The 20,277-nt window shown below is 42.0% G+C and overlaps 2 protein-coding genes across 7 annotated transcripts in view; one reads left to right on the forward strand and one right to left on the reverse strand.

Moving 5' to 3' along the window:
- The window catches only part of LOC106578955 (phosphatidylcholine:ceramide cholinephosphotransferase 1), a 59,787-nt gene that overhangs the window by 38,478 nt on the left and 1,032 nt on the right, over positions 1-20,277 (reverse strand). Inside the window, exons 1-2 of one of the 6 annotated variants that reach the window (XM_014158275.2) lie at positions 11,197-11,292; positions 10,359-10,411 (exon numbers count right to left, since the gene is read on the reverse strand). The exons of 1 other annotated variant lie outside the window; for it this stretch is intronic. The gene's annotated coding sequence lies outside the window, so the exon portion shown is untranslated. Of the gene's footprint in view, positions 1-10,358; positions 10,633-11,196; positions 11,335-20,277 lie in introns of those variants that run through there. 4 more of the 6 variants (XM_014158269.2, XM_014158276.2, XM_014158272.2 and 1 more) reach the window with 4 other exon arrangements.
- On the forward strand, positions 12,742-20,081 carry LOC106578953 (multiple inositol polyphosphate phosphatase 1). Its single transcript, XM_014158264.2, has 5 exons — positions 12,742-13,537; positions 13,717-13,911; positions 14,037-14,134; positions 14,246-14,376; positions 17,032-20,081. Exons 1-5 carry the CDS (start codon positions 12,946-12,948, stop codon positions 17,399-17,401), a joined length of 1,386 nt encoding a protein of 461 aa, XP_014013739.1. The 5' UTR covers positions 12,742-12,945; the 3' UTR covers positions 17,402-20,081.

Raw genomic sequence — 20,277 nt, forward strand, 5'->3', positions numbered from 1 at the left:
CCAACAGCCCTATTGTCCAAAATAGCACCAGACCTTGTAGAATAGAATACATGTTCTCTGTTCTGCATGTTTATATGGTAATAGCTAATTAGACATCATTGTAGATCCAATCACAACCTTTCCCCTGCTGGATCCTTAAGTTAATTAAGAGGGTGCAGAAGCAGCAGCCCAAGACGACAGGCAGGAACTTCAGAAAGAGTCCGCTCAAGGCCAACAACATGAAGCCGCAGAATTAACTGCTACACTAGTTAAGCCTATACTATTTCAAACTTTGAAGGTGCAAGTCAATCTGCATCCAAGAGCCCAGGGGCACCGGGGCCTGTCCAAGTTTAATTAATCCTAACGGGAGAGAGAGAAAATAATCAGGGATGTGAAGACAAGACGGCAGGGCTGAATCTCTAATTTAATTAAAGCTTAAGAGGCAAGTTATTGTTGCAGCTTCTGTCCCGAGTGCTCATTCATATCCTCAGCAATCATGTGATGGTGGAGACTCATGCACGCTGGAAATCTAGGCCTAACTAGCTACATGATCAAAGTTTTGATTGAGAAGAAATTAAATGCTCACCGAATATAGGCTAATCATTATTTGTTTGGCAACAGTGGTTGGTCTTACTGGCAAAACCAACACCATCTGTCTTCATTGTTTTACCCAACAGCCTTTTGAAATACAATGTTTACATTATCTAGATTCTATGCTATAGGCAGACACTCACTGTTTACATTATCTTCAGTTACAAGAAAACAAGTAGGCCTATATCCTGGGCATGCATAAACATTCCACCCCCTGAATGTCACCATGTGTTTTTACAAGATTCACATGACAGGATATGGAATTGATACATCATATACAGTAGCAAAAAAAAGTATGTGAACCCTTTGGAATTACCTGGATTTCTGCATAAATTGGTCATAAAATCTTAATTCAAGTCACAACAATAGACAAACACAGTCTGCTTAAACTAATAACAAACAACTATACGTGTTCATGTCTTTATTGAACACACTGTGTAAACATTCACAGTGCAAAAAGTATGTGAACCCCTGGATTTAATTTTTTTATTTCACCTTTATTTAACCAGGTAGGCAAGTTGAGAACAAGTTCTCATTTACAATTGCGACCTGGCCAAGATAAAGCAAAGCAGTGACACATACACCACAGAGTTACACATGGAGTAAAACAAACATACAGTCAATAATATAGTAGACAAATAAGTCTATATACAGAGTGAACAAATGAGGTGAGATAAGGGAGGTAAAGGCAAAAAAGGCCATGGTGGCGAAGTAAATACAATATAGCAAGTAAAACACTGGAATAGTAGATTTGCAGTGGAAGAAAGTGCAAAGTAGAAATAATGGGGTGCAAAGGAGCAAAATAAATAAATAAATACAGTAGGGCAAGAGGGAGTTGTTTGGGCTAAATTATAGATGGGCTATGTACAGGTGCAGTAATCTGTGAGCTGCTCTGACAGCTGGTGAGGGAGATAAGGGTTTCCAGTTTCAGAGATTTTTGTAGTTCGTTCCAGTCATTGGAAGCAGAGAACTGGAAGGAGAGGCGGCCGAAGGAGGAATTGGCTTTGGGGGTGACCAGAGAGATATACCTGCTGGAGCGCGTGCTACAGGTGGGTGCTGCTATGGTGACCAACGAGCTGAGATAAGGGGGGACTTTACCTAGCAGGGTCTTGTAGATGACCTGGAGCCAGTGGGTTGGGCGACGAGTATGAAGCGAGGGCCAGTCAACGAGAGTGTACAGGTCGCAGTGGTGGGTAGTATATGGGGCTTTGGTGACAAAACGGATGGCACTGTGACAGACTGCATCCAATTTATTGAGTAGGGTATTGGAGGCTATTTTGTAAATGACAATCGCTGAAGTCGAGGATCGGTAGGATGGTCAGTTTTACAAGGGTATGTTTGGCAGCATGAGTGAAAGATGCTTTGTTGCGAAATAGGAAGCCAATTCTAGATTTCATTTTGGATTGGAGATGTTTGATGTGAGTCTGGAAGGAGAGCTTACAGTCTAACCAGACACCTAGGTATTTGTAGTTGTCCACATATTCTAAGTCAGAACCGTCCAGAGTAGTGATGCTGGACGGGCAGGCAGGTGCAGGCAGCGATCGGTTGAAGAGCATGCATTTAGTTTTACTTGTATTTAAGAGCAGTTGGAGGCCACGGAAGGAGAGTTGTATGGCATTGAAGCTCGTCTGGAGGGTAGTTAACACAGTGTCCAAAGAAGGGCCAGAAGTATACAGAATGGTGTCGTCTACGTAGAGGTGGGTCAGAGACTCACCAGCAGCAAGAGCGACATCACTGATGTATACAGAGAAAAGAGTCAGCCCAAGAATTTAACACTGTGGCACCCCCATAGAGACTGCCAGAGGCCTGGACAACAGGCCCTCCGATTTGACACACTGAACTCTATCAGAGAAGTAGTTGGTGAACCAGGCGAGGCAATCATTTGAGAAACCAAGGCTATTGAGTCTGCCGATGAGGATGTGGTGATTGACAGAGTCGAAAGCCTTGGCCAGGTCAATGAATACGGCCGCACGGTATTGTTTCTTATTGATGGCGGTTAAGATATCGTTTAGGACCTTGAGCGTGGCTGAGGTGCACCCATGACCAGCTCTGAAACCAGATTGCATAGCGGAGAAGGTGCGGTGGGATTCGAAATGGTGGGTAATCTGTTTGTTGACTTGGCTTTCGAAGACTTTAGAGAGGCAGGGTAGGATAGATATAGGTCTGTAGCAGTTTGGGTCAAGAGTGCCCCCCCCCCTTTGAAGAGGGGGATGACCGCAGCTGCTTTCCAATCTTTGGGAATCTCAGACAACACGAAAGAGGTTGAACAGGCTAGTAATAGGGGTTACAACAATTTCGGCAGATAATTTTAGAAAGAAAGGGTCCAGATTGTCTAGCCCGGCTGATTTGTAGGGGGTCCAGATTTTGCAGCTCTTTCAGAACATCAGCTGACTGGATTTGGGAGAAGGAGAAATGGGGAAGGCTTGGGCGAGTTGCAGTGCTGTTGACCGGGGTAGGGATAGCCAGGTGGAAAGCATGGCCAGCCGTAGAATAATGCTTATTGAAATTCTCAATTATAGTGGATTTGTCAGTGGTGACAGAGTTCCCTATCCTCAGGGCAGTGGGCAGCTGGGAGGAGGTGCTCTTATTCTCCAAGGACTTTACAGTGTCCCAGAATTTTTTTGAGTTTGTGTTGCAGGAAGTAAATTTCTGCTTGAAAAAGCTAGCCTTGGCTTTAACTGCCTGTGTATATTGGTTTCTAACTTCCCTGAAAAGTTGCATATCACGGGGGCTGTTCGATGCTAACGCAGAACGCCACAGGACGTTTTTGTGTTGGTTAAGGGCAGTCAGGTCTGGAGAGAACCAAGGGCTATATCTGTTCCTGGTTCTAATTTCTTGAATCGGGCATGCTTATTTAAGATGGCGAGGAAGGCATTTAAAAAAAAATAACCAGGCATCCTCTACTGAAGGGATGAGGTCAATATCCTTCCAGGATACCGGCCCAGGTCGATTAGAAAGGCCTGCTCGCTGAAGTGTTTCAGGGAGCGTTTGACAGTGATGAGTGGAGGTCGTTTGACCGCTGACCCATTATGGATGCAGGCAATGAGGCAGTGATCGCTGAGATCTTGGTTGAAAACAGCAGAGGTGTATTTAGAGGGCAAGTTGGTTAGGATGATATCTATGAGGGTGCCCGTGTTTACGGCTTTGGGTGTTACCTGGTAGGTTCATTGATAATTTATGTGAGATTGAGGGCATCAAGCTTAGATTGTAGGATGGCTGGGGTGTTAAGCATGTCCCAGTTTAGGTCACCTAGCAGCACAAGCTCTGAAGATAGATGGGGGGCAATCAGTTCACATATGGTGTCCAGAGCACAGCTGGGGGCAGAGGGTGGTCTATGGCAGGCAGCAACAGTGGGAGACTTGTTATTAGGGAGGTGGATTTTTGAAAGTAAAGTTCAAATTGTTTGGGTACAGACCTGGATAGTAGGACAGAACTCTGCAGTAGATTGCAACACTGCCCCCTTTGGTCGTTCTATCTTGTCTGAAAATGTTGTAGTTAGGGGATGGAGATTTCAGAGTTTTTGGTGGTCTTCCTAAGCCAGGATTCAGACACGGCTAGGACATCCGGGTTGGCAGAGTGTGCTAAAGCAGTGAATAAAACAAACTTAGGGAGGAGGCTTCTAATGTTAACATGCATGAAACCAAGGCTATTATGGTTACAGAAGTCATCAAAAGAGAGCGCCTGGGGAATAGGAGTGGAGCTAGGCACTGCAGGGCCTGGATTCAGCTCTACATCGCCAGAGGACTAGGATAAGGTTACGGCTAAAAGCTATGAGAATTGGTCGTCTAGGACGTCCGGAACAGAGAGTAAAAGGAGCAGGTTTCTGGGGGTGATAAAATAGCATCAAGGTATAATGTACAGACAAGGGTATGGTAGGATGTGAATACAGTGGAGGTAAACCTAGGCATTGAGTGATGATGAGAGAGATAGTCTCTAGAAACATCAATGAAACCAGGTGATGTCATCGCATGTGTGGGTGGTGGAACAAGGTATAATGAGCAGGGCTAGAGGCTCTACAGTGAAATAAGCCAATAAACACTAACCAGAACAGCAACGGACAAGGCATATTGACATTAAGGAGAGGCATGCTTAGCCAAGTGATCAAAAGGGTCCAGTGAGTAGTGAGGTCGGTTGCGGTCACGGCGATTGACAGCTAGCCGGGCCATGGGTAGCAAGTTGGCAGAAGATGGTCTGTTTTTAGCCACCTCGTGCGTTTCCGTTGGTAGATTAGTGGGGTTCCGTGTGGTAGAGGGGACCAATACAATTGACAAAAAAAAAAATAAATAAAAAAAAAAAAAAGTTATTGTGGCCCAAGAAAATTGGCCGGTAGACCTATTCAGATAGCCGCCGATAAGACAGCTAACGATTAGCTGGCCGCAGATGGGCGTTCAGGTTACGTCGCGACAGAGGGGCCAGTTGGATAACGTCGGTAGTCCAGTCATGAAGGCCCAATGGGGCTCCGCATCGGCAGTAAAACTGGTCCGGATAGGTGATTGTAGCCCAGGAGTGGCTGATGGAACTCTTCAGCTGGCCAGCTTCAGAATAATTGATGTTAGCTCCGGGACCGACATTAGCCAATAGTCACTCGGATAGCAGCTAGCTAGCTGCAAGATCCAGGTGTAAATGTCCAGAGCTTGCGGTAGAAATCCGGGGATATGTAGAGAAAATAGGTCCGGTATGCTCTGGTCTGAGTCGCGTTGTACAAAACTGGCAATAGCTTTTTGAGCTAAGGGATAGCTTATGACCACCAACCATGGTTAGCTAAATTCTAACTTTAGCTAGTGAACTGGCTAACTTCTGGCTAGCTTCTGTTGTGGATTTAAGATTTGAGGAATATAATCCCAATTATTTTTTTATTTGGTGAGGCGGGGTTGCAGGAGAGTGTTTTGAAGTAGATTCTTTTTTTTTTATATATATATAAAAAGATATGCAAAGAATATATAAAAAGATATGCAAAGAAATATATATATTTTTTTTATTATTTTATATATATATATATATATATATATATATATATATATATATATATATATATATATCTGCTCAAAAAAATAAAGGGAACACTAAAATAACACATCCTAGATCTGAATGAAAGAAATAATCTTATTAAATACTTTTTCTTTACATAGTTGAATGTGCTGACAACAAAATCACAAAAATAATCAATGGAAATCCAATTTATCAACCCATGGAGGTCTGGATTTGGAGTCACACTCAAAATTAAAGTGGAAAACCACACTACAGGCTGATCCAACTTTGATGTAATGTCATTAAAACAAGTCAAAATGAGGATCAGTAGTGTGTGTGGCCTCCACATGCCTGTATGACCTCCCTACAATGCCTGGGCATGCTCCTGATGAGGTGGCGGATGGTCTCCTGAGGGATCTCCTCCCAGACCTGGACTAAAGCATCCGCCAACTCCTGGACAGTCTGTGGTGCAATGTGGCGTTGGTGGATGGAGCGAGACATGATGTCCCAGATGTGCTCAATTGGATTCAGGTCTGGGGAACGGGCGGGCCAGTCCATAGCATCAATGCCTTCCTCTTGTAGGAACTGCTGACACACTCCAGCCACATGAGGTCTAGCATTGTCTTGCATTAGGAGGAACCCAGGGCCAACCACACCAGCATATGGTCTCACAAGGGGTCTGAGGATCTCATCTCGGTACCTAATGGCAGTCAGGCTACCTCTGGCGAGCACATGGAGGGCTGTGCGGCCCCCCCAAAGAAATGCCACCCCACACAATGACTGACCCACCGCCAAACCGGTCATGCTGGAGGATGTTGCAGGCAGCAGAACGTTCTCCACGGCGTCTCCAGACTCTGTCACGTCTGTTACATGTGCTCAGTGTGAACCTGCTTTCATCTGTGAAGAGCACAGGGCGCCAGTGGCGAATTTGCCAATCTTGGTGTTCTCTGACAAATGCCAAACGTCCTGCACAGTGTTGGGCTGTAAGCACAACCCCCACCTGTGGACGTCGGGCCCTCATACCACCCTCATGGAGTCTGTTTCTGACCGTTTGAGCAGACACATGCACATTTGTGGCCTGCTGGAGGTCATTTTGCAGGGCTCTGGAAGTGCTCCTCCTGCTCCTTCTTGCACAAAGGCGGAGGTAGCGGTCCTGCTGCTGGGTTGTTGCCCTCCTACGGCCTCCTCCACGTCTCCTGATGTACTGGCCTGTCTCCTGGTAGCGCCTCCATGCTCTGGACACTACGCTGACAGACACAGCAAACCTTCTTGCCACAGCTCGCATTGATGTGCCATCCTGGATGAGCGGAACTACCTGAGCCACTTTTGTGGGTTGTAGACTCCGTCTCATGCTACCACTAGAGTGAAAGCACCGCCAGCATTCAAAAGTGACCAAAACATCAGACAGGAAGCATAGGAAATGAGAAGTGGTCTGTGGTTACCACCTGCAGAACCACTCCTTTATTGGGGGTGTCTTGCTAATTGCCTATAATTTCCACCTGTTGTCTATTCCATTTGCACAACAGCATGTGAAATGTATTGTCAATCAGTGTTGCTTCCTAAGTGGACAGTTTGATTTCACAGAAGTGTGATTGACTTGGAGTTACATTGTGTTGTTTAAGTGTTCCCTTTATTTTTTTGAGCAGTAAAATATATATATACACACACATAATATATATATACACACACACGGGACAAGACGAGGACAAAAGACGTCTGACTGCTATGCAATCTTGGATTACATACCATAATAACTAGTTGACCATCTTTTGGCAGCAATAACATCAACCAAACATTTTCTGTAGTTGGGGATCAGACCTGCTCAACAGTCAGGAGGAATTTTGGACCGTTCCGCTTTACAAAACTGTTTCAATTCAGCAATATTCTTGCGATGTCTGGTGTGAACCACTCGAGGTCATGCCACAGCATCTCAAATCAGGTTGAGGTCAGGATTTCTTCTGATGAAGCCATTCTGTTGTTGATTTACTTCTGTGTTTTGGGTCGTTGTCCTGTTGCGTCACCCAACTTCTGTTAACCTTCAAATTCGTAGAGAGCCTTACATTCTCCTGCATAATGTCTTGATAAACTTGGTAATTCATTTTTCTGTCTGATAGCAAGCTGTCCAGGCCCTAGAGCAGCCCCAAACCATGATGCTCCCGCCACCATACTTTACAGTTGGGATGAGGTTGATGTGCTGTGCCTTTTTTCCCCTCCACAGTGTTGCGTGTTCCTTCCAAACAACTCAACATTAATCTGTCCACGGAATATATCCAGGTGCTCTTTTGCGAACTTCAAACGTGCAGCAATGGGGTTTTTTGGAAAGCAGTGGCTTCTTCCATGGTGTTCTCCCATGAACACCATTCTTGTTTAGTGTTTTATGTATTGTAGACTCGTCAACAGAGATGTTAGCATCTTCCAGAGATTTCTGTAAGTCTTTAGCTGACACTCTAGGATTCTTTTAACCTGATTGACCACTATGCGCTGTGCTCTTGCAGTCATCTTTGCAGGTCGGCCACTGCTAGGGAGAGTAGCAACAGTGCTGAAACTTCTCCATTTATACACAATTTTTCTTACCCTGGACTGACTTTTAGAGATACGTTTAACCCTTTCCAGCTTTATGCATGTCAACAATTCTTAATCTTAGGTCTTCTGAGATCTATTTTGTTCAAGGCATGGTTCACATCAGGCAATGCTTCTTGTGAATAGCAAATTCAAATTTTGAGAGTGTTTTTTTTTATAGGGCAAGGCAGCTCTAACTAACATCTATCTCGTGTCACTGATTGGACTCCAGGTTAGCTGACTCCTGACGCCAATTAGCTTTTGGAGAAGTCATTAGCCTAAGGGTTTACATACTTTTTCCAACCTACACTGAATGTTTAAATGATGTATTCAATAGACAAAAAAGATACAATAATTTATGTTATTAGTTTAAGCACACTGCGTATGCCTATTGTTGTGACTTAGATGAAGATTAGATCAAATTTTATGACCAATTCATGCAGAAATCCAGGTAATTCCAAAAGAGTTCACATACTTTTCTTGCCACTGTAAGGTACGTGCTATATGGATCCCTGGGACGTCCCTACCCTGCTGAAATTTTTAAAAACTGTAAGGGTTAGGTAAGGGTTGTAATTAAAGTTAGTGAAGGGATGTCCCAAGGGTCCATCATATATGAAATGGTTTTCTGCTGATCTGTGATGGTATTGGAGGCTACCTTGATTTTGGATAGTAATTAAATGTTAGCCTTCTTCAAGAGGGTCATGATCATTTTAAACCTCATGCTTCCCGTGTATGTGCTCTGCAAGCAGGTAAGCAATGTGTAGAATCATTGAAAGCAGTGTTTCATGGCATGGCTAATGTTCGGAGTGTTCAGTTGCTTGTCATGGGCGGCAGGTGGTTAAGAGCGTTGAGCCAGTAACCAAAAAGTAGCTGGTTAAAATCCCCAACCGACTAGGTGAAAAATCTGTCGATGTACCCTTGAGCAAGGTACTTAACCCTAATTGCTCCTGTAAGTCTGCTGAATGACTAAATTCTAAATGCTTACCACGTGTAGACGAAACATGCTCTAAGTCACCTATCATCTGTGCCCTGGTTGAGTTATGGCACAGCTGCAGACCCACACAAATCATACAATGGATCTATTCCTCCAAGGACAGTTTATTCCTCACAGGCCTTGAGTGTCTCACTTTTTCCACACACAAAAGCCAAAGCTCTCAATGACCATGTTTAAACAAACCGCAAGGAGACCACACAAGGGGCTATGGTATCTCATTCTGGATGGCTAAAGGAGGCAAAAGTTGCCTTGGAAATTAATACCTCCCCCTGTTTTAAAGCCAAAATATGCTGCTAAACATCCACTTAGGCTACAATTTGGAATAGTTGATTGCCTGCCTGAGGAACATTTCTGTGAACAAAAACATTTTAAAAAGACAATACAAGTAATTTATATCTATACACCAGGGATCATCAACGGGATGATTTTTTCTTGAGTGGAATAACTTGTAGACTGCAAATTGACCACAAGAAGCCAAACTGATATAATATTGGACAAAAATATAATTTCAAGTCTTGCTTACATTTCTATACAATCACGTGTCTCTTATGCATGGGAATACTTGGGAACAGATTGCCTAAATTAAAATAACTTGGAACTGACTTCCTGGTGTTTTTAGTCTTATGTCTAACAAAAATTCAAAACAAGTTTTTTGGTTGTTGTTAAACGTGGGGGCCAAATGATACCACCCACCAGTTGGGGAACCGTGCTATACACCTTTATCATGTAAAGAAAATCTATATCATGTGATATGTTTATCATTGCAGGATTCATTCTTTATAAACAATAAAAGAGGTGCAAGCTTCCTTCCATAATCCTATATTTCACTGCACTGGTGTCACTTCTCTCTGGAGATGGATCCAGCTGCACCCCATTCTGTTGCCTGGGAAACGAAGGTAAGGAGTGGTTGATGAAAGGTGTCCTCCACTAAAATACACCTTGGTGATTTCTAATGAGCCATGGATAGCCACAGACTCCTGGCATAATGCTAACGGAAAATGCCTCTCTTCGCTATCAGCCACTAGACCAAACAACTGTATTTAATGTCACGTTGATTACAATGACTGAATATTAATGTCATTGGCAGAATTAGCTATGTAGTTGGCAAAAAGATCGAGAAATCACTGCCACGGGCGCGCCGAGTGAAGACAGATTAATCGAGTCAAATCACCTATCTTTAGGCACGCGCAGCGGCTACTCTCGATAAACTAGCGATCCAGCAAAAGTGTATGCATGAAAGCTGTTTGGCATCTTATTTCATCCTCACCTTGACCTGAAATGCATCAGGTGTGCAGTCAGAAGCTCCCCGAGACACGAAACCTGTCAAACAGACCCAGAAATAGATTGTGTGGCGTACGATAGAAGAGTCCTTGCCTCCGATAAATGGAGAAAATGTAAAGGCACCCTATATTCCTACAGCAGTTTCACTAATGCACAGCCCAGTTCTCATTTTTACTGAGCTACTAATCACGAACAGCGACGTAACTGTAAATGTGCAAATCTCGGGGCATGAGAGAAAATGTGCCTCATTCAGGCACATCAAAAGCTTTTCACAGTGCTCTTTTTATATTGTATGGCAGTCGCCCTCTGGTGGAGAGAAGCGGTATTCTCCTGATAGAAACCATATGGCAGGGAGCAAAAAAATTATACAAATACATTTTAAATAATGTTCGTTGTTGGACATAAACGACTGTTAAAAAAATTAAAAAATAAATCACCGGGTAATCAGTTCAAAGTGATATTAAGTTAGGAAATCTGTTCTCAAGTATTCCCATGCATTAAATAAAGAGGCATATGTGAGCGTATCCCATTGTAATCAAGGTTTGAAATTATTCTGTTTTTGCCAAACTATATCCGTTTGGTATTCTTGCGGTAAATTTGCAGTGTACGAATGTAACTAAGTGTAACTATGTTCTGGACCCCGACCATTCACCCAAGGAAAAATCTGCCCACTGCTGAATTTAAATTGGGGGCCATTGCGGGTAATCTTGCCTGGGGACCAGATGGTGAATTTCTAAATACATCGTTTGGAACATGACAGCTTCTGATTCTGGAAATGGTCCTTTACAAGCCGTAATGTTGAATACAATTATATTTTAACTTACTCTGCCGATTGTCTGTAGTTTATGTCCTTCAGCTGGTCGAAAGTTGAGAAAATATCCACAGGAAAGTATTGTTTGACCTTTAAGAGCGCCAGTACTGAAGTTGACATTTCTATCACCTGGCACATGCGCAAAATCATGTAAAAACCTGCAAGACATCGTATACTATGAATGGCTCATGTGCAAGAGCAAAACACATATTGATTGCAACACACATAGGCTGTGTTTAGACAGGCTGCCCAATTCTGATCTTTTTCCCACAAAGTGGTATTTTGACCAATAACATTATCTTTTTCTGGGGGCTGATCTGATTGGTCAAAAGGCCAATTAATTATATTTGGTTGTGTTTGCAAAATAACTATTGTGGATGTAGCGGTTGTTAGCTAGAATGCTAACGCTCGTTGATATAGGCCCCTTTCTGTGTTTACAAACTTTTCCACACCAGGGCGATGCGCGCAAGTTGGTGCCAGAACAAGTGGGAGTTCTTATAGAACGCCAGCCAAAAAAGCCTAGAATTACATGTTGTTTATGAGAGCATTTCACACTACTTTTGGATTATAATTGTATTTTAAGGCTCGTATGAATGTCAGTCAATATAATTCTCGTCATCGCAAATCGACTACATACTTCAACCAGTAAAATGGCTCTTTGGCTAGCTATTGCTACAGCCTATATCAACGAGCGTTAGCATTCTAGCTAACAACCGCTAAATCCAAAATAGTTATTTTGCAAACACAACCAAATATAATCATAGCAACTGTTCCAGAAAGAATCCAAACATAATTGTAAGTGTATGAGAACCACAAAAAAGTGATTTTGTTTAGAAGTAATAAAAACAGACTAGATTTATGTTGAATGGACGCAGATGGCGATGGCTTACTTACTGCAGCCAAGAGTCGTGTGCATAACGGCAGTTTGTCATGTACTGGAAAAGGGTCTATATGGTTGAGTCCCCGTGGTGGCGACAATACAACATTAGTTGTCGTACGCCATAAACTCTTCAAGAATGAGGTTGAAACCACAGGGCTGTTATTTGAACAACTTTTGTTTAATAATCTTGATTTCTGTCCAATTTCTAAAAAGATTATAACTAAGGTCATTGATCCAGGGTTTTAGCAAATATTATTTTTTATAACTAAACAGAGACCACAGTCTGTTTCCAATGGGACAAAATGAATCATAGTGGGCAGAACAAGCAAGGTGGTAGGCAGAGCCAAGCATGAGTTAGCGAGATCCTATTGGCGCGTTCTAGCATATATTTATGTTAGGCAACGTATACTCTGAAGTACGCCTGTGCAATAACTCAATTCGCCCTTGCACTCCTAGACACTGCGATTTGTAGAAACTTGCCTACTATGTTCGTAACATATTCTAGTTTTTGAAAGAACTGTATTGACATTAAATGTTTCATAGATAACAATATTAACAGAATGCAGACAAGCAGTAGTAGACAAGCTCCATCTTCTCCCAATGCCGGCCACTGGGCTTCCTCTCATCGCCATATTTGGTGGTGGGTGCAAACGCCAAGCGGATGCATCAGATGTATACATCTGTTTAAACATTGTGGTTTTAGTGTGGGCCTCGTCGCACACGAAAACGCAGCGATATATTACGGTTGGCCGACTGGTGGAGCGCCGTTTCTTTGTGTTCAAAGTTCGCAGCGAAACAACAACACAGCAGGGAACAATGCGATAGCTTAGCTTACTTAGTAGTTAAATAATCAATTGTTCCTACCTCAACTAATTTAACGAAATGACATCTGCGTTATCTAAACAAAGTTTGTTGTTCACGACATTTAGTCTTGCTTTGACCAGGTTTTCATACTGCTCAGTTGCAAATGCTAACGTCAATTCAAACATACCTGCGATTGCAAATCATTTTGGAACGAAAGGCAGATATGAGGAGGTTAACAGTTATCTCATTAATGACATTCTCTCGGTAAACAAATCCCTTTTAAAACCAGGATGTACCAATTGCACGGCTATTCATGTGGCCGCCATTATTCGGCATGGTACACGATATCCATCGACCAAAAATATAAAAATGATGCAACAGCTTTACGACCTTGTTCTAAACGAGGCAATGAATACTAATACATGGCTGAAGGATATCAAAACCAAGTGGGAAATGTGGTACACTGACGACATGGATGGCAAGCTTGTGGAGAAGGGGCGAGATGACCATAGGCATCTGGCTGTCAGGTTGGCAACATTGTTTCCATCTCTGATATCCGAGGAAAACCTCAGAGCCCACCGTATCCGTTTCATCACTAGCTCTAAACACAGATGCGTGGACAGCATTGTAGCATTTCAAGAGGGCCTGCTCAACCTTTGGAATGTGACAGGGGAGTTTGTTTGTACAGCAAAGCTAGCTAGTTTTATCGTTTTGCTATTCCTTCAATGATATGCCTGAACGATCACTCACTCACACTGATTACTATTGTTACAGCTGAGGGGGATTTGTTGGGGGTGAGATTTGAGACAATGTTTGGACTTATTGTATTCTGTTTTTGTCTTGTTGCAGAAGTTAGACCCAGCCACAAAATCAATGATGAGTTGATGAGATTCTTTGACCAGTGTCAGAAATTTGTTGAGGACATAGAGAACAACCAAACTGCCCTGGAAGAGGTCCACCTCTTCAAGGCCTCAGCAGAGATGAAAAGAGTGCAGATGAAGATGGCTGACCAGCTGCAAGTTCCATACAATCGCATCACACCAGGTTGTTTGGTTCCAAATCTTTGCCACTTTGTGTAGTGGAGGGAGGTAATCATGTTACGGCTGAAACTTGCTATCCTATTGTGCCAGTTACATTTGTTCACTAATCCTCCCTTTTTTTGTCACCAGATCTGGTGGAGGCTGCATTCTTCCTGTGCTCATATGAGTTTGCCATCAAATCTTTGAACTCTGCCTGGTGCAACCTGTTTGATGAGACTGATGCCCAAGTATGTACACAACATCATGGGAGAGCTATTGCCTCTGCCACAAACAATGAAGAACCCAGTTCCGTCATAAAGATCAAATGTTCATTAATGCAATCACCTGTGCCTTTTCAGGTGCTGGAGTACAAAAATGACCTGAAACAGTACTGGAAGAGGGGCTATGGTCATGATATCAACCGCAAATCCAGTTGCAATCTCTTTCATGACCTGTTCAATCGTCTTGATCAGGCTGCTCGTGAGATCAGGTGAGTTGGTTGTAAAGTTAAACCACAGTCCACATTCATTTTATTGTCCACCATAATCATATAACTTGGACACAAGTTCTTACAGTGCCTTCAGAAAGTATTGACACCCCTTGACTTTTTCCACACTTTGTAATTATTTTTTATTTTTTTTAAATGATGTATATATCTATATCATGGTTACATAAGTATTCAACCCCCTGAGTCAATACATGTTAGAATCACCTTTGGCAGTGATTACAGCGGTGTGTATTTCTGGATAAGTCTAAGAGCTTTGCTCACCTGGATTGTACAAAATGTGCACATTATAACTTAAAACAATTCTTCAAGCTCTCAAGTTGGTGGTTGATCATTGCTAGACAGTCTTGCCATAGATTTTTAAAACCAATTTTAAGTCAAAACTAACTTGGCCACACATTCAATGCTGTCTTGGTAAGCAACTCCAGTGTACAGTTGTGGCCAAACGTTTTGAGAATGACACAAATATACATTTTCACAAAGTTTGCTGCTTCAGTGTCTTTAGATATTTTTGTCAGATGTTACTATGGAATACTGAAGTATAATTACAAGCATTTCATACGTGTCAAACGATTTTATTGACAATTACCTGAAGTTGATGCAAAGAGTCAATATTTGCAGTGTTGACCCTTCTTTTTCAAGACCTCTGCAATCTGCCCTGGCATGCTGTCAATTAACTTCTGGGCCACATCCTGACTGAAGGCAGCCCATTCTTGCATAATCAATGCTTGGATTTTGTCAGAATTTGTGGGTTTTTGTTTGTCTACCCACCTCTTGAGGATTGACCACAAGTTCTCAATGGGATTAAGGTCTGGGGAGTTTCATGGCCATGGACCCAAAATATTGATGTTTTGTTCCCCAAGCCACTTAGTTATCACTTTTGCCTTATGGCAAGGTGCTCCATCATGCTGGAAAAGGCATTGTTCGTCACCAAACTGTTCCTGGATGGTTGGGAGAAGTTGCTCTCGGAGGATGTGTTGGTACCATTCTTTATTCATGGCTGTCTTCTTAGGCAAAATTGTGAGTGAGCCCACTCCCTTGGCTGAGAAGCAACCCCACACACTTTTTTCTGGATGCCCCAAACAATTGGAAAGGGGATTCATCAGAGAAAATGACTTTATCCCAGTCCTCAGCAGTCCAATCCCTGTACCTTTTGCAGAATATCAGTCTGTCCCTGATGTTTTTCCTGGAGAGAAGTGGCTTCTTTGCTGCCCTTCTTGACACCAGGCCATCCTCCAAAAGTCTTCACCTCACTGTGCGTGCAGATGCACTCACACCTGTCTGCTGCCATTCCTGAGCAAGCTCTGTACTGGTGGTGCCCTGATCCCGCAGCTGAATCAAGTTTAGGAGACAGTCCTGGCGCTTGCTGGACTTTCTTGGGCGCCCTGAAGCCTTCTTCACAACAATTGAACCGCTCTCCTTGAAGTTCTTGATGATCTGATAAATGGTTGATTTAGGTGCAATCTTATTGGCAGCAATATCCTTGCAGGTAACCATGATTGACAGAGGAAGAACAATGATTCCAAGCACCACCCTCTTTTTGAAGCTTCCAGTCTGTTATTCGAACTCAATCACCATGACAGAGTGATCTCCAGCCTTGTCCTCGTCAACACTCACACCTGTGTTAATGAGAGAATCACTGACATGTCAGCTGGTCCTTTTGTGGCAGGGCTGAAATGCAGTGGAAATGTTTTTGGGGGTTTCAGTTCATTTGCATGGCAAAGAGGGACTTTGCAATTAATTGCAATTCATCTGATCACTCTTCATAACATTCTGGAGTATAAGCAAATTGCCATCATACAAACTGAGGCAGCAGACTTTTTGAAAATTCATATTTGTGTCATTCTCAAAACTTTTGGCCACGACTGTATATTTGGCCTTGTTTTAGGTTATTGTTCTGTTGAAAGTTGAATTTGTTTCCCCGTTTCTGTTGGAAAGCAGACTGAACCAGGTTTTCCTCTAGGATTTTGACTGTGCTTAGCTCTATTCCATTTCTTTGTTATCCCCAAAAAACTCCTTAGTCCTTGCCAATGACAAGAATACCCATAACATGATGCAGCCACCACCATGCTTTAAAATATGAAGTGGTACTCCGTGACATTACTGTTTTAGAATTCTACTGTTACATTATGGGGTATTGTGTGTAGATCAGTGACACAATCTCAATTTAGTCCATTTTAAATTGTCTGTAACACAACGTGGAAAAACTAGAGGTGTGAATACTTTCGGAAGACAGTCCCCTTGCTTGTTATTGAAAAACTATTGGGACCCTGAGGGTATATACAACACTTCCTCTCCCATGGATTTTCAATGGGGAATGTCATTGAATAGATTGTTTCTCCCTCTGATGCATTTCACATCACTTCCTTTAGTAGTTTTTTTTATTTAACCTTTTTAACTGGGCAAGTCAGTTAAGAACAAATTCTTATTTGCAATGACGGCCAAACCCGGACGACGCTGGGCCAATTGTGCGCCACCCTACAGGACTCCCAATCGAGGCCGGATGTGATTCAGCCTGGATTCGAACCAGGGACTGAAGTGTCACCTCTTGCACTGAGATGCACTGCGCTACTCGGGAACCCGTGTGGCTGGTTATTGTCATGATTTTTTAACTGTGGATTGTCTATTTCTTTCGTTCAGGTTTGGGCATGTATCTGAGGCCGTGACCATCCAGGTGGGTCATGCCGAGACCCTCCTGCCCCTGTTGGCCCTCATGGGCTTCTTCAGAGACGAGACGGCCCTGACTGCTGATAACTTTGACGTGCAAAATGGCCGCACCTTCCGTACCAGCCGCATTGTGCCTTACGCAGCCAACCTGCTCTTTGTGTTGTATGACTGCAGCGAAGGACTCCGGCTACAGTTCCTCCTCAACGAGACACCTCAGAACTTCCCCGACATAATGCATCAGGCTCCACTCTACGATACGGTCAGAGAGACCTACAGAGAGCTGCTGCACGGCTGCAATTTTGAAAAAGAGTGCGAGCTGCCCAGACCCAACTCTGAGTTGTGAGCTTGGGGCATGTGAATGTAAAGGGCTCTCTTAGGGGTTGGAGGACTCAAATGTCTGTCATGCAAGAGAGGGGTTTTAACGGTTTTGGCCAAAGCAGTTCCTTTGTTAATGGTCTAGCTTTTTTGAAGTAATTCAAGTCAGAGGTTTCACAGATAGCGTTTACAGGTACACCCTTTTTTAGGTGTCACTTTATTTAACTAGGCAAGTCAGTTAAGAACAAATTCTTATTTTCAATGACGGCCTAGGGTTAACTGCCTTGGGTTAACTGCCTTGTTCAGGGGCAGAACGACAGATCTTTACCTTGTCAGCTCGGGGATTTGATCTTGCAACCTTTCAGTTACTAGTCCAACGCTTGCAACCTTTCGATTACTAGTCCAGCGCTCTAACCACTAGGGTACCTGACTTTAGCATAGGAGTTATGATTGCTTTCTTTTCCAGGGTCAGAATCCAGGGTCTTCATTGAGCACTCTTTTTAGAGGCGTGGGAGCTTTATATTTATGTAATTTCACGATTTTGTGTTGATTTATATTATAACATGTTTTTCAGGTGCCTCTTTGTGTAGGCATACAGTATGCATTTTCCAAAAGCAGAAAAACACCTTATAGAATTGAATGTCTGCCACTGGATACAGTGAGCTATTCAAGTATTAGGACGTTGACATTTTTGTTGTTTTTGGCTCTGTTCTCCAGCACTTTGGATTTTAACTCATACAATGATTGAGGTTAAAGTGCAGACTGTTGGCTTTAATTTGACGGTATTTTCATCCATATCAGTTGAAGTGTTTAGAAATTACAGCATTTTTTATTTGGGGCTCTGTACACCATTTTGGATTTGAAGTGATTCAATGACAGGTTAGTGTGGACTGTCAGATTTTAATTAGGGTATTTTCATCCATATCAGGTGAACCATTTTAGAAATTGTTCATAGACACTTATACAAATGCTAACCTCCCCTGTTTATTGTAATGGTGAGGTTAGCATGTCTTGGGTATGATATTTGTGCTTCTGTCTCATAATTTTTCAAGATTCATTCAGGACTATCCATTGTCATGGTAGCATCCACATTAATGTGGAAGTGTTTACAAACATATTCTATTCTTATTTACAATAAAGGTGTCTCCAAATTGACACAATACATAATTTACCATTCATTTCTATTGGGCACAAAATAATCTGAAACGCAACCAAACCAAACAGCAAATGCATTCAACAGGTTTGTGGAGTCACAAGCTTCATGTAATCATTGCACAAGCATTTTGCTACACTTGCAATAACATCTGCTAACCATGTGTATGTGACCATTAAAATTTGATTTGATCATTGCATGCTTGGAATATGAGACCAAATACTAAACCTTTGACTACTTTAATATGCATAAGTGAATTTGTGCCAATACTTTTGGTCTCCTAAAACGGGGGGGACTAAGTTTAAAAAATAATAATAATTGTAAAAGAGTGCTGTAATTTCTAAATGGTTCACTGATATGGATGAAAAAATACCCTGAAAATGAAAAATGACAGTCTTCACTTTAACCTCATAGTCATTGTATCAAAACATGTCACTAACCAGGTTTCCATCCAACCTTTTTACGCAAGTAAAGTACATGTCGGATAAAACATGTAATGACAGGCCTAATGGAAGTTTTTAGGTAAACTTAACAAATGTCGACCAAACAAAATACCCTAGACAAGGTGGGATATTTTTGTGCCGGTAAAATTATTTATACGAGAACAGTCGGTGGAAACGCTTTTATGCGCAAATATTGATACAATAATCATATCGAAGTTAATTTGGGAGTGACGAGACGACGTTGTGTGGTCCTCCCACTATGACTCTTCGGTAAAGCATGCAGTTTATTAGGCTACAGATGAATACATTATGGACTTCACGGGGTGATGAAAATGCAAGGCGATGAGCTTGATGCGCCTTTCCAATAAATATCGAGGGTCTTATTCTGGTGACATGATGATCTATGCTCTAATGTTGTTTTGACAAATAAAAAAATATATATTTTGTTAATACTAGTACTCTCAACATATATGCTATATTCAAGCCAACACCGTGCAGCACGTGCCAATACTGGGTACACTCGCTAATAACGCATTGTTTTGGTAAGAACCACCAGTAGAGTTGAAAATGCGATGGAAACCCATTTAACGTTTTTTATTTATTTGGTACGTGGCAATTTAACCGCAAAATGTATTTTATGTGCACTACGTCATCACGCACAGCCATTTATCTGCAACAAGTCAATTTGATGAAAACACATCTGGAGGGAAAAGGCGCTTATTTGTTTTTATGTGGATTTTTGAATATACTCATGAAAATCTGTTTCCAATTGGATGGAAACCTTGCTACTGTCCCAATACTGTTGAAGCTCACTGTATATGCATTGGGTTGGGTTTCCCTGCTGAAAAGGACCCTTTGCATTTTTTTCTTGTTTTATTTCTTTGCTCTATAATATGAGTAATTTGTGTGGGCTGATTTATATTTGTACTCATTTTTTGAAACATTTATTCCAAAATGTGCCTTTTTTTGGTTTCAAAAATTCTTGGGACTGCTTTGCGAACAATACGTTTTTAAATTAGGGGTTACTTTACCTGAGTTACTTTATTTGATTATTTTCTACATTGTCATATGATTTGCGTTTGAAATATTTAAGATTAAAGTAAATTACGTGAGTTTTTCTTTTGTTTTCTTTTGACATTTTATTCTGTATAAAATACAAATTTAGCAACCCATTTCAAAATCAGTAAATTGTCAAATATCGTTCAAATGTTAAATAACAGTGATTTATTTGTAAATTCAAATAATCATAAAAAAAATCATATCTTCAAATGCCATAGAAAAATCATAAATCTTCAAATGCCATTAATG

The sequence above is a fragment of the Salmo salar genome, chromosome ssa19 (genome assembly GCF_905237065.1).
Source record: "Salmo salar chromosome ssa19, Ssal_v3.1, whole genome shotgun sequence".
Lineage (NCBI taxonomy): Eukaryota > Metazoa > Chordata > Actinopteri > Salmoniformes > Salmonidae > Salmo > Salmo salar.

Bases quoted from the DNA above. Each gene is read 5' to 3' on its own strand.
- LOC106578953 (XM_014158264.2), top strand. From the start codon at position 12,946: ATGACATCTGCGTTATCTAAACAAAGTTTGTTGTTCACGACATTTAGT. The intron at 13,538-13,716 runs GGGAGTTTGTTT...GTCTTGTTGCAG, and splicing joins CAACCTTTGGAATGTGACAG to AAGTTAGACCCAGCCACAAA. The intron at 13,912-14,036 runs GTTGTTTGGTTC...TTTTGTCACCAG, and splicing joins ATACAATCGCATCACACCAG to ATCTGGTGGAGGCTGCATTC.